The sequence below is a fragment of the Octopus bimaculoides genome, chromosome 4, assembly GCF_001194135.2.
Source record: "Octopus bimaculoides isolate UCB-OBI-ISO-001 chromosome 4, ASM119413v2, whole genome shotgun sequence".
Classification (NCBI taxonomy): domain Eukaryota; kingdom Metazoa; phylum Mollusca; class Cephalopoda; order Octopoda; family Octopodidae; genus Octopus; species Octopus bimaculoides.
In genome coordinates, this window is record NC_068984.1 from 78541740 (window position 1) to 78555818 (window position 14079).

General features: G+C 37.3%; 1 protein-coding gene across 6 annotated transcripts in view; it reads left to right on the top strand.

The window, feature by feature from the left end:
* LOC106877928 (kelch-like protein 9) overlaps positions 1 to 14079 on the top strand; it is a 381832-nt gene that overhangs the window by 225749 nt on the left and 142004 nt on the right. For all 6 annotated transcript variants that reach the window (XM_052967155.1, XM_052967157.1, XM_052967156.1 and 3 more), the window contains one exon: positions 8829 to 8956. In XM_052967155.1, coding sequence (XP_052823115.1) covers positions 8939 to 8956 — 18 coding nt within the window. In that variant the 5' untranslated portion in view covers positions 8829 to 8938. The remainder of the gene's footprint in view (positions 1 to 8828; positions 8957 to 14079) is intronic.

Sequence of the window (14079 nt, forward strand, 5' to 3'; positions counted from 1 at the left end):
ATATATATATATATATATATATATATGGATAGATAGATAGTTAGATACGTACATATGTATATATAGTACCCAAAACATACTCATTCAGTCACTCACCTTCATATTCAAAACCTGTCTATTCTGCTGCTCACAGTAATCCGATGAAGGAACATCTATATGTTCACTTGACTTCCTAGAAATAGCAACCAAATCTAACTCATATCACACATTGGATAATGTAAACTACCTTAAAGACATTTTAGCTGAACAAGGTAACACAGGATGGTCACAGTTGGAACTTCTTTGTTCATAGGTTTGCTTAGCCAGGTTTGACCTGAAGCTAAACAAGAAGAGCTACAGGCATGCTACTTTTGTTTAATTATATCTACGTTATTACAACAAGCTATACTCTTGTCCCATGACTCATAGTATGACCTCCTCCTGAGTCTACATTAAACACTTTGTGTTGTCTTTTGCTCAAGGAACTGTGACCACGCCTGTTATTTCTCTTACCAGTCTCTTACTGGAGATGTAACCCACCTCTTATTTGTGTAACCATTCTTTCTCAGAGCTGCAACTCTATCATTATTTATATAATCCTTCCTTCTTGGAGCTATGAACCAAATGTTATTTGTTTATATGATCTATGCAAGCAAGAATATATCCCCAACCAATGGCATCATTTTCCTTGCTTGCGTGGCTCAGTTGGCAGTGCATTAGATTTTCAGTGTGAGGGTTGCAGATTCATGTCCCTCTGCAGGTGCAGCCTGTCTTTTAGGTGCAGGCATAGCTGTGTGGTCAAGAATGTTGCTTCCCAACTGCGTAGTTTTGGATTCACAACCACTGCATGAAACCTTAGACAAGCATTTACTATAAACTCGGGCCAACCAAAACCTTGTGAATAGATTTGGTAGATGGAAACTGAAAGAACCCTATTGTATGTATATGATGATGGCTGCCCCCTCGTTATCGAGTATGGCCATTGCATGAAGCTTAACTTAACGGTGCTGTGATCGAATGTGACTTTTTAGCCCAGCCAAAGATCTACAATGTCTTGCACAGAGTTGGCATCCAAAACCTTTACTGGCAATAGCTGGCTGTTGTTGTAATTGGGCTCCATGTACCTTTGCGTGTCGTTTAAGTCCTCTTGCTGAATCACACTCCCTTCCACATGCCCGACAGACATGATTAGTATGGTATACATGCTTACATGCATACATATATAAATATTTATACACGCACACGCACACACATATGTGTATAGGCCAGAACCACATAAAAAGTACTCCTGCTGGTGCCTTGTTAAAGAACCTGTACCAGTGCCATCTATAAAGCACCCGTGCTGGTGGCACACAGAAGCACCTCTGCTGGCGCCATGTAAAGTCACCCATACCAGCACCATACAGACTGTACCCAAGTTGGTGTCACATAAAAGTACCCTGTACTTTCTGTGAAATGGTTGGTGTTAGGAAGGGCATCCAACCGTAGAAACCATGCCAAAATAGAAAACTGGAGCCTGGTGAAGTCCTCTAGTTTGCCAGCTCCTGTCAAACTGTCCAGTCCTTGCCAGCATGGAAAATGGACATTAAATGATGAGGATGATGATGGCAATGTTATATTACTGTCCCCTTGTCTTGACATCACATGATAGTTGTAAACAAGTGTTGCCATCATGCAGGCAGTGGCTTTTGTTTCCAATCTCCCATGAAAACATGTCAGGTCATGGTGAAATATTACTTTGGAAACAGGTGAGAATTGGCAACTGGAAGGACATCTGGTTAAAGAAAATCTATCTCAACAAATTCTGTCTGACCTATGCAAGCATTGGAAAGTGGATGTTGAAAAGATGATGAAAATTATATATATGTGTGTGTATATATATATATATATATATATATATATATATATATATATATATATATATATATATATATATATATATACACACACTCACGGACATAAACACAGAAATGCACATATATGTATACACACACACACACACTATATATGGATATTTTTATGTGCACACATTTGTGCCTACCTAGTACACTTGTATACAGCTGTAGACAGTTGCATGCTAACACAGTTTTACATTAAGCTTTTGCATGCATTCACTTACGTGCATACATTCCTCCATATGCAGACGCAGGTTTACGCATTGCATTCGTATTTACATTTATCTATTTGCATATGTCTGCAGAAGACACACAAACGCAATTGCACACCGTCACATGCTTTCATTAATGTAATGAGTTCACTAGGTAACCTGCTGTACTGCACTCTGCTGCACTACTTGTACACTATAAACTAATGTTCTATTGAACACCCAGTAGCAAACAGTTATTGAATGGATCATGTGCATTAAATGTGCACTCAGATGTGCTGATTGCTTTGCTGCAGAAATATACTGCATTCAGTCTTGGCAATCAATTTTTTCCTAGTTTCATTCTGAATGGCTTCTCACAAAACAGCTGTTCCTTCCTTCTTTCCCTCTCTGTCTCCTGCTTTATCACTCTACTCTTTGTCACTTATTCTCCTTTTGTCTCTCTCTTTTTCTTTTTGTCTTTTCTCCTTCTCTTTTTCTTTCTCTCTATACTTCTTTGTCTTGCCTCTCTCAGTCTTTTCTCTCTCTTTGTTTCTATATATCTCACCCTTCTTTTCTCTTTTCTTATTTCCTTTCTCCTCTCTATCTTCCTTCCTGTCTTTTATTCTTTTTCCTCTTATTTGTTTTTGTTTATTTTATTTTTCTTGTCCCCCCCCTCCTTCTTGCTCTCTCTCACTCTTTCTTTATTATTTCCTATTTTTTAAAAAACTTTCTTCCTTTAGCTTTTCTGCCTTTTGTTTTCCCTCCTACTCTGCACTAGTACACACAACAGACATATATGTATGTTTACTTAGCAATACAATTCTGACTGTTAATACTTCAGTGAGGAGAATGCACTGTAAAGAAAATGCACTTCTGCTAATGAGTTCCAACAAGAAGGGAGCATGTTCTCCAAAGTTATCTCCCATACTTGCCAAGATAAATATAATGCTGGATCTCCAACTAGTACTATTTCTCTTTTTCCCATGTCAGTAAGGGATCCTCTATGCATGCTCCCACATTGAAAAACAAAAAAGGAAGCTAATTCTTCTTCAAATTACACCCTACCATTTTAAAAGAAAGCAAGTGCACATTGGATATTGTGGTCCTAGATGCACTATGCTTCAATAAAAGGCATGAAGGTCACTGCTGGAATGCTTTTTGATCATAGACCTATTGTTCAATCCAAGCTGGCCTCTGGCTAACCATTAATAATTCTTTTTCCTACATATCTGATATACTGCATATCTACATTTTCTATCAGTAGCTGCTACCAATAGTTAATATCAGTAATTTGAAAAACCAATGGAAATAATAGTTTTTTTTTAGTTCAATCAGAAAGATCATATACTGCCACAGCTGCCACCACCACCACCACCACCATCACCTATGTGATCTTACTCTGGCTTTTAAGTTCTAAGCATGAAATATGCTTTCACTAGACTTGATCAGAAGCCTTATTCAACCACTACTTGGTACAATTGAGTGCTTTTAATGGAGGCCCACTTTGTTGTAAACATTCAGGCAGGTCCCTAGTTTGGAGATATTTTCTTATCTTCTTCCCTACTAATATTAAAGGCACCGTAAAGGATACAAAGAAAAGAATTATTGATTATCAATAATGATCATTATCATTTTTTAATTAAGGCACCAGTCTGGTAGAATCATTGGTATATACTGGACAAGGTGCTTAGCAGCAGTTTTTCTGACTCTTTGCTTTTGGAGCTCAAGCCCCACCAGGGTTAACTTCGCCTTTCATCCTTTTGGGTCAATAAAATAAAGTACCAGTCAGGAACTGTGGTTGATGTAATTGACTTGCCCCCCTCCCCTCAAAATTGCTAGCCTTGTGCCAAGATTAGAAAGAAAATATTCTTGAATAATTTAATAATTTTTCAGATGCCTGTATGTAAATTGAGCTGTTTGATAATTAATATTACAGAAATTTCTTTAAGGTATCATCAGGCTGGCAGAATCGTTAGCATGCCAGGTGAAATGCTCAGTAGCATTTTGTCTATCTTCATGTTCTGAGTTCAAATTCCAGTGTGCTTGACTGCCTTTCATCCTTTCAGGGTCAGTAAAATAAGTACCAGTTGTAAGCACTGGCAATGATGTAATCGACTTACCCCACTACTCTAAAATTGCTGGCCTTGTGCCAGTATTTGAAGCCAGTATTATAGAAAGTTCAGGAAAGAATACTCTTCTGCTGAAAAATTCAAGCAAAATGTGTTTACTAGGGTTGTCTCTCATACTTCCTGTAGGAAAATTAATGCTGGGTTACTCTGCCCCACAAAAAGTTTCAAGTCTGATTTTTGCTGCATCGTTGTCAACATCATCATCATCATTGTCACCACCCCTCCTATTGTTATCATCTCACCACCAGGTGTCAGGTAGATTTTGTGGAACCAGATTATCTAAAAGCAGAGGCTCTTCATGTTGCCAAGCCTTGTTTCCAAGTTAAGTAATATTTTCCCCTGACCAGACTGTTTGCATGGGAGATTGAAAATGATTGACACTTCTTGTATGATGTTGGCACTTGTTTACAACACTCATGTAGTATCAAGATGAAGAGATGCAAACACACACTCACTTGTGCATGCACACTTGTCCAAGGTGCTGTGCAGTGGATTGAACTTGAAACCACATAGTTTTTAATCTTGAAACAGGAACAAGAAAGAAATGAAATATTCTTTGAAAAGTAACTTGCAAGACAAGGATCCTTTAAGTGTTGAAGGCGTATTGGAGGAGGTGGTTTTGTACCAGGTGAGAGGAACAGAAACAGGTGTCTTGCTGTAGAAGAGATACATAGTTACCTCAATCAGAGGGATGAGAGAGAGAGCAAGAGAGATGGTACTGATGCACCAGGGCATACTCTCAATGTATGGTGGTAGGGATGAGAATATAAATTGGATGGTAGAGCATTGCTGAGGGTGCATGAGTAGGGAGTTCACACGAATGCAAAAGGTGGGGAGAATGCAGCGACTGGTGAAATGTGGGTATATAGAGATGGGGACAACAGGATAAAAATGATACAGTGGGCAGGGCAGAGAGTACACGATTGAGCTGCAGGAGTAGGGAGGGAGAGATAAGCATAGTGTATGACAATGAGGAAATGTGATGTAGAAGGATTTATTGGAGTAAGGTGTGTAAACATGTCCCATAAAATGCATCCTCTCTGTAAAGTCATTGCTCAGTCCAGGAATTGAAACCACAATCTTAGGATCACGAGTCCAACACCCTAACCACTAAGCCACACACTTTCACTTTTTGTCGGTTTCCCAGTTTCCATGGCATATAAATTCCTTACCTGGATGGGATGTCGATCCATTGCAGGATTACTCGTTTTTGCCAGCTGAGTGAATGAGAGCAACACAAAATGAAGTGTTTTGCTCAAAAACACAACATGTTGCCAGATCCACTCAGCTGGCAAAAGTGAATAATCCTGCAACAGACTGGTATTCTGTCCAGGTGGAGAATACATGCAACCAGGAAACCAGCCCTTATGAGTCTGCAGGACTCAGGAAGGTAACTCTACCTTTTTTACCTTTACTTAATAAAGTGGTTGATATTTGGAAAGCATCCAGCTGTAATCCATGACAAAGCAGACCTCACTGGTGCCTCATAAAAAGCACCCCCAGTCCACTCTGTAAAGTGGTTGGTGTTAGAAAGGGCATCCAGCTGTAAAAAACCTTGCCAAACAGACCTTGCTGGTGACACATAAAAATCAACCAGTCCATTCTGTAAAATGGTTGGTGTTAGGAAGGGCATTGAGTCATAAAACCATGAAAAAACAGAAAGTGGGGCTTGGTGCAGTCCTCTTGCTTGCCAGTCCCCTGTCAAACCACCCAACCCATACCAGCATGGAAAATAGCTGTTAAATGACAACAATGACAATGACCACCATCACCACTACCACCACTACCAACCCTACTACCATCACTGCTACTGCCGAAATTATACATTGGAAAATGAAATATAAAAATATTGCAGAGAAAAGAGACTTCAATATATTGTCTGTGAATACCAAAATTGCAAAATATTGGATTATTTAAGAGGCTCATAATTGGTCTTTTTAGAATATTTCTTCCTTCTACCAATTTATATTAATGCTATCTTCTGACTCATTTTTTGTAATTCTATGATTCTAAAAGATTTCTTTTTCTCATGTATAGATTGCGTAAATTTGATAATGATAATTTATCTTGTTTTTTTTTTTTAAATTTCTTTTTTAGTTTTTATGAAATGTAATGTTTTTACTCTGTTAATGTAAAGATAAACAAATGTTTGACAATGTATTTAGTCTGGATAACAAGGATGATAATTAATTGACCAATGATCAATTAGTGTGTGATGATGTATTTACTGATATTATATTGGCTTGTGATGTAACTATCTTGCAATGAAATTAAAGAGAGTGTATTTACTGTTATGTCATTATCTTTATGTATGTATATCTGTATGAGAGATAAAATAGATACACGATTAAAAAAGAGGGCATACGTAGAAAGCTGCAGGCCTTAATGTATTCAAAGGAGCCAATGATGTAGCCAAAATGTAGCTGTTATAAATAGTATCTGAATCTTTTACAAATTGCTGCATGTATATATATATATATATATATATATATATATATATATATATATATATATATATGTGTGTGTGTGTTTGTGTGTATGTATATATATGTATGTTTGTGTGTATGTATATATATGTATGTTTGTGTGTATGTATATATGTATGTTTGTGTGTATATATATATATCTGTGTGGAGGCACAATGGCCCAGTGGTTAGGGTAGCGGACTCGTGGTCATAGGATCGCGGTTTCGATTCCCAGACCGGGCGTTGTGAGTGTTTATTGAGCGAAAACACCTAAAGCTCCACGAGGCTCCGGCAGGGGATGGTGGCGAACCCTGCTGTACTCTTTCACCACAACTTTCTCTCACTCTTTCTTCCTGTTTCTGTTGTACCTGTATTTCAAGGGGCCAGCCTTGTCACACTGTGTCACGCTGAATATCCTCGAGAACTATGTTAAGGATACACGTCTGTGGAGTGCTCAGCCACTTGCACATTAATTTCACAAGCAGGCTGTTCCGTTGATCGGATCAACTGGAACCCTCGACGTCATAAGCGACGGAGTGCCAACAACAATATATATATATGTATATATAAGAAGAAGAAAAAGGGATTCAAAAATATAGGCAGGTATCAATAAAGCACTCAGTTTGAAACGCTTTTGGTTAACTATATCCAACAATCAGACACTAGTAAATGCAAATAGAATACACAAGTAGATCCAAATATCATTTAGAAGAATTTTGAGAAATTCAAAGTATTAGACAACAAAAATATGGATGGAGAGAATCACATAATTAATTGTGGAATTCACCATACGAAGCTGATGATCGTTTCTGTTGTATCAATATATTTAGATACAGAAAATATTCAAATTAATTTATCCGTAAATACATGTTAACACAATATTTTCAAGGTGAACTAAGAAAATATTTCTAGTACACAAACACATACAAAAAGAACAAAAAACTAATCAATTTTGTATGGTGAGTTCAACAATTAAAGATGTGATTTTCTCTATCCATCTTTTTGATTTATATATATATATATATATATATATATATATATATATATATATATATATGTATAAATGTTTTGATATTTTTTAAGCCAAAAAATACAATCAATAAAAATAAACAGGTTGACAGTTTTACCTGGTATTTTAATATTTCAGGTTTACAACCCCATCCTAAGGAAATCCTTGAAGAAAAGTTGGTATTTGGTGACTTCTCAGTCTTGTAGTATGTTTGTGTATTTGATATGCATTACTATAATAACCAATCAGTCATGTGCTATTCTGATCTGTTATTAATATGTGGTGTGTGTTTCTTAATTAAAAGTACTTCTGTCAGAAGTACCAACAGACAGTTACATATATGGATTAAAGAACACCTCTGTACTAATGCTTCTTCATCAAAAAACATCTACGGAAATATCACACCCAAGATATCCAGGAAGAAACATTGGAAACTCTTTTAATTAAGAAATACACATGACATATTAATAACAACAGAAAAATCAGCGAATAACAACTTTTCTCCAAAGATATCCAGAAGAAGGGGTCCTTATCCTGAAATATTGAAATATCAGGTTAAAATATCAACCTGTTTATTTTTTTAAAAATTGCTTTGGTTTGGCTTTGTTTTTGAGAAAAATGATATAATTAAAAACATTAGGAAGGGCATTCAGCTGTAGAAACCATGCCAAAATGGACATGAAGCCTGGCCAGCTCTTCGGCTGCCCAGCACCTGTCAAACCATCCAACTCATGCCAGCATGGAAAACTGATGTTAAACGATGATGATGGTAATATACATGAGACAATGCTTCATGAAAACAACACTACTTTACTCTGTGTGTGTGAGTGAGTGAATAATCTTGTCTTGATATCCTGTGATGATGGTAAACAAACATCTCTGTTATACAAGCAGTATTGTTTGTTTCCAGTCTTCTGGCCATGGAGAAATATTACCTTGGTTGGAAACAGGTAAGGGTAAGCAATATGAGGGAGCATCTGGTTGTATAAAATCTGTCTCATCAAGTTCTCTCTTGAGAACTTGATGAAGCAGAACTTGATGGAAAAGTGGATGTTAGGATGACATTGACATATATATATTTTCAGATGTATGCATTTTGCCTTTATGTATTTTTATATATTTTCTTCTTATTTGTCTTTCTGTCTTTCTTTTACTTCCAGATTTTGCTTTGAAAACTCTTTTGCTTGCAACTTGAACTCACAACCCCATGGATACCAATTACAGTAGTGCATTTTCATATGAAGGAATATACTAAAACATATCTTACCCTATGGACACAAAGAGACTGGTAAGTTGAGCTTATGCTGTTGTTTATTTGTTTCTTAAATGATTTTGTTATGATGTTGAAGGGGGGGGGGACTGCATCCATGGTATTTGCATTTCACCCCATTCCTTAAGCTGATGACATTGCTGTGGTCCATGTTGATCTTGTATAAATGCAAGTTGACTACTGAAGAAGAAAGAATAAAAAAAATAAAAATCTTCCATGGTGAAGATTGAAGGAGTTGAGTGGAATTTCAGAGGAAACATGAGCTGGTTTGGGAGAAGGAGGGAAGATTAGGAAAAGCTGGTTGTTAGAGAAATGCTTGAGAGAGCGAAGAAGTGGATAGGAGACTTGATATGGGCAACAAGAGGAAAGAGTAGTGCAGGCAGGTATAGCACCCTTTTTTGTGAAACAGGCGGCATGAGACATGGCTTATCATCAGACAGGCCGTACTACTAGATATTCAAGATAATTTTTCATTAGGCATAACATGCAGAAAGTCCCATGGGTTGCAGTTTGTTCATGACTGGTATACTGATTCAGGCTTGGGCACCAATGGTAATCAACTAACTTCTCAGAGCAGTAAAGGTCATTGTATGAGTGATTGAAAGGTAGAGAAAAGAGATAATACATCTCCAGTTATCATGTCATCATTTTTTTTCTTTCTTAATATGAGCGAGTACTATGGAGCAAAACGGTAAGTTCTTTGCAAACCGATTTTGCAAACTTTGTTTGATTCTCATTGACAAATATTTCCCATCAGTTGCTACTGCTTTTGTCAAAGACAATGAAGACATGTGCACTGTAAATTCATACTCTTCTCAGCTAAACTTCTTTTGTGCCAATAATAACTGCATCACAAGTCTTTCTGACGAGTACGTTTATACTAAAAGAATGAAATGTAAAGTTGACCTTAGTAGGAATTGAACTCAGTGAGAATGCACTGAGCTGGAACCAATTTTGTTATTCATGTTTTTCTGGTGTTCTAACAATTGTGCTTGCTTAACTGGCACATTATTCTATCACCTTCAGAGGGATGAAATGCATAGATGACCTCAGCAGAAATTGAACTCAGAATGTAAAGAGCTGGAACTGTAAAGCATTTATTTATTTATTTTTGGTGGGCTAATGATTCTACCAGCTTGCTACCAATAACAATAGCAACATATCTTACCCCACTAACGAGGAAGTCACTATGTGGTCACACAACTTGCTAGAACAAACAGCCATATTGCTCTCAAATAATACTGTCATTGTCTTGAAAACATTAAGTACACTTTGGATAATGTAATGTTAGATATATGTAAAAAAAAAATTAAAAAAAGGCATGACCATGGGTGGAATGTCTTTGGTCATAATTCTGCTGAACTGGGACTGAACAGCAATTACAAGTCAACTAGAGTGTTTCTCTGTGGTTTCTCAGCTCCCTAGAAATAGCAGCCATATATTGTTTATATTAAGGCCAATATCATCTTAACCATTTTACTGTGGAAAGTAGATATATATCCACTCAAAATTTCATTACCCTTAACTGTGCAAAACAGTTTTATATACCAGTCTATCTTTTGTTGGGGAATGTTACGTTTTGAACTATTTCTTGTTGTGATATTTCAAGTTTGTTGAGGCAACATGATTTGCAGAAAATACTAATTCTAGTTTTTTTGGTAGATATTTAACATCATTACTGGAATAAACCATGAAATTTAATTTTGCAGTTAAAAGTTTAAAGATATGGAAGAGATATTAAGTAATCATCATTATTGTCATTTTAACATCCGCATTTTTATGCTTGTATCGTTCAGATGAGTATGTTTTTGAGAAGTATTTTCTATGGCTGGATGTCCTTCCTGTAGTGAACTCACATTTGTTTCCTAGTGAGGTAATAATTTCCCAATCTATTAACAACAAACAACCCAGACATATTTACTTGGAGAACTGAAAACAAATGGTACCAGATGAATGAAACTTTTGTTTACAAAGATTGTGCAAAATGCCATGACATATTAAAAGAAAACTGATAGATGAGCTTTGGTGATGAAATGTAACCAAATGAAGCCATTATTTGTAATTAGTAAATGAGGATGTGCAAACAAGGAAATAGAAACTTAGCTGTGTGGTAAGAAGCTTGCTTCCCAACCACATGGTTCTGGGTTAAGTCCCACTGCTTGGCACCTTGGGCACATGTCTTGGGCTGACCAAAGCCTTGTGAGTGAATTTGGTAGACGAAAATTGAAAGACGCCTGTTGTATATATGTATATGTATGTATATATTTATATGTTTGTGTGTGTGTCTTTGTGTCTATGTTTGTTTGACAGTTGATGTTGGTGTGTTTATGTCCCCATAACTTAGCAGTTCAGCAAAAACAACCGATAGAATAAGTACTAGGCTTACAAATAATAAATCCTGGGGTTGATTTGTTTGATAAAACCCTTTAAGGTGGTGCTCCAGTATGGTTGCATTCAAATGATTGGAACAAACAAAAGAAATATGCACAAACAGGCTTCTTTGAGATTCCTTCTACCAAATCCACTCATAAGGCTTTGGCTGACTTGGGGGCTATAGAACAAAACACTTGCCTAAAGTACCACACAGTGTGGACTGAACCTGAAACCACATAGTTGGGAAGCAAACTTCTTAACCACACAACCATACCTACACGTGTTAAATAAAAAAAAAAAGATTTTTTTTTAATGGAAAGGTCATGACTGAAATACTTTTGATCGTATATCTGCTGGATTGGTGCTGAGATGAAGCTAAACAACAATAACTTTAACAATTACAAGTGTGTTCCATTTAGTCAACAGGCTGCAGAATAATCAATCAACATCAACTCATCATTTTCTCTCTCTCTCTCTCCCAGTGAAAAGCAGTATTTAATAAGCATATTGCTGTTGTCACTGCTGGTGTCATTGTTGTAGCTACTACTGTTCTTGATCTTACCAAAGTTTGCACTATGTGGCTTACGAAATGTTTTTGATGTCTGCTCCAGTGATTTAAATGCACTCTTAATGCTAGCATTAAATGCTGTTTATGACCCTTTCATGTAAAACTTTGTGGGGCGGAGTGCAATTGTGCAGGGCGTGATACTCCGTGAATGACCACCCTCCCTCTGCACCTCCCCACCCACCAACTCCTCCTGGATAACTGTACCCTCCTTGTTAATCTGCTGCACTGCAAGAGCTCCACAGCGTGGATAATTGTGTGAGCGGCAAGAAGAAAAAGAAGTAGTTTGGGCACATGTGGTGGTGGTGGTGGTGTTGATGATCATAGCAGTTGATGGTGATGATGGTGGTGGCTGATGTTGTGATGGTGATTGCATTGGTGGTAGAGTTGAGATGGTGGCCGTGGTGGCGGATCTCTCTCTCTCACTCTTTCCTGCTCTCTTTCTCTTGCTCTCTCTCTCTCTCTCTCTCTCTCTCTCTCTCTCTCTCTCTCTCTCTCTCTCTCTCTCTCTCACAGCATCCTGCAAAATTAGTAACCAGCATTAGAACAGATTGGAAGAAGTCCAGAGAGTGATTGTCTAGTAACGAAGGGCCTTCCCTTCGAAATGAAGGGCAGATTTTATGATGCTTGTCTCCGAAGGGGACAACTGCATGGTAGGGACACATGGGTTTTGAATGTGCTGGATTTGTGAAGACAAGAAGGAAATGAAGCAAACAAAATCCCATTACAACTCTCAACTATCAAAATCAGAAGCTTTATAATGTATGTGCATATACGCATGAATAGGTGCAGATATGACTGCGGTAAAGACGTTCGCTTCCTAACAACACGGTTTTGAGTTCAAACCCACTGTGTTGTGGTCTTGGGCAAGTGTTTTCTATTATAGCCCTGAGCCGACTGAAGCCCTGTGAGTGGATTTGGTAAAGAGAAGCAGTAAAATCCTGTCTGCTGCTATTTACATTTGTACTTGCTTCTCCACAAATCGCTGAGCAGTGATATTGTTGCCATTTCTGTTCCCAGCAAATCATCTGCTTGGCTTCGCACTTTTGAAGATGTGTGGAATAAGAGATCCCTAACAGAGATCCCTAACAGAGATCCCTAACAGAGATCCCTAACAGGCAAGGTTTTTAGTGAGAGGAAGCACACTCAGTGTAAAACAACCTCTTGATAATAACGTACACAAGTGCACACATAGGTGCTGGCACAGATATGTGGATCCTGGATATTGCTTTGGAACCTCATTGTTTCAAGTTCTATCTCACTATATGACACTCTGGGCATGTGTCTATTTTCTATAACCTTGCATGGAACAATACTTTACTACAAGCTTCTGCACAGTTTCTGTCTACAAAATAATACACTCACAAGACATTGGCCAGCTCAGGTATGCAGCAGAAGACACTTCTATACTTTGCAACCACATAGTTTTGGGTTCGATCCCACTGCATTGCATCTTGAACAAGTGTCTTCTAATATAGCTCCAGGTTAACCAAAGTTTTGCATGTAGATTTGGTTGATGGAAAATGAAAGAAGCCTGTCGTATATAGATGTATGTGTTAATGTGTTTCCTTCTCTTGAAATTACATGATCATTGTAAGTGAGCCTCCGTTTTCAGTTTTCTGTAAAATCATATCCTGTCGAGAGGAAATATTGCATTACTTGTAAGCAGGTGAGGGTTTGTAGCAGGAAGGACATTGAGCTGCAGAAAAGTCATTCTCTGTGAATTTCATGACACATGCAAACATGGAAATACACATACATACATACATACATATATATGTCAGACCGAGTAAAAAGTAAGCGATGGTTTGAAACATAAAATTCATCTCAATATATTTCAACAATGCAGAAATTTTATTCATCAAATGAGGTTACCATTACAGTCAACATATTTTTGCCAACGAGTTACAAGTTTGTTTATTCTGGTAGCATAAAAATCTGGAGTTCTGGAGCTAATGAACTCTTTGATCGCACTTTCAGCAGCGGTTTGATTTTTGAACTCCTTCTCCTGCAGGAAATCATCAAGGTGCTTGAAAAAGTAGTAGTCAGTAGCAGAAAGCTCTGGGGAATAAAATGGGTAAGGAAGAACTTCGTAGCCATGTTCCCTCAACTTCTGAAGTGTGACCATATATATATATATATATATATATATGTATATGTATATGTATATATATATGTATATATATGTATATATATATATATA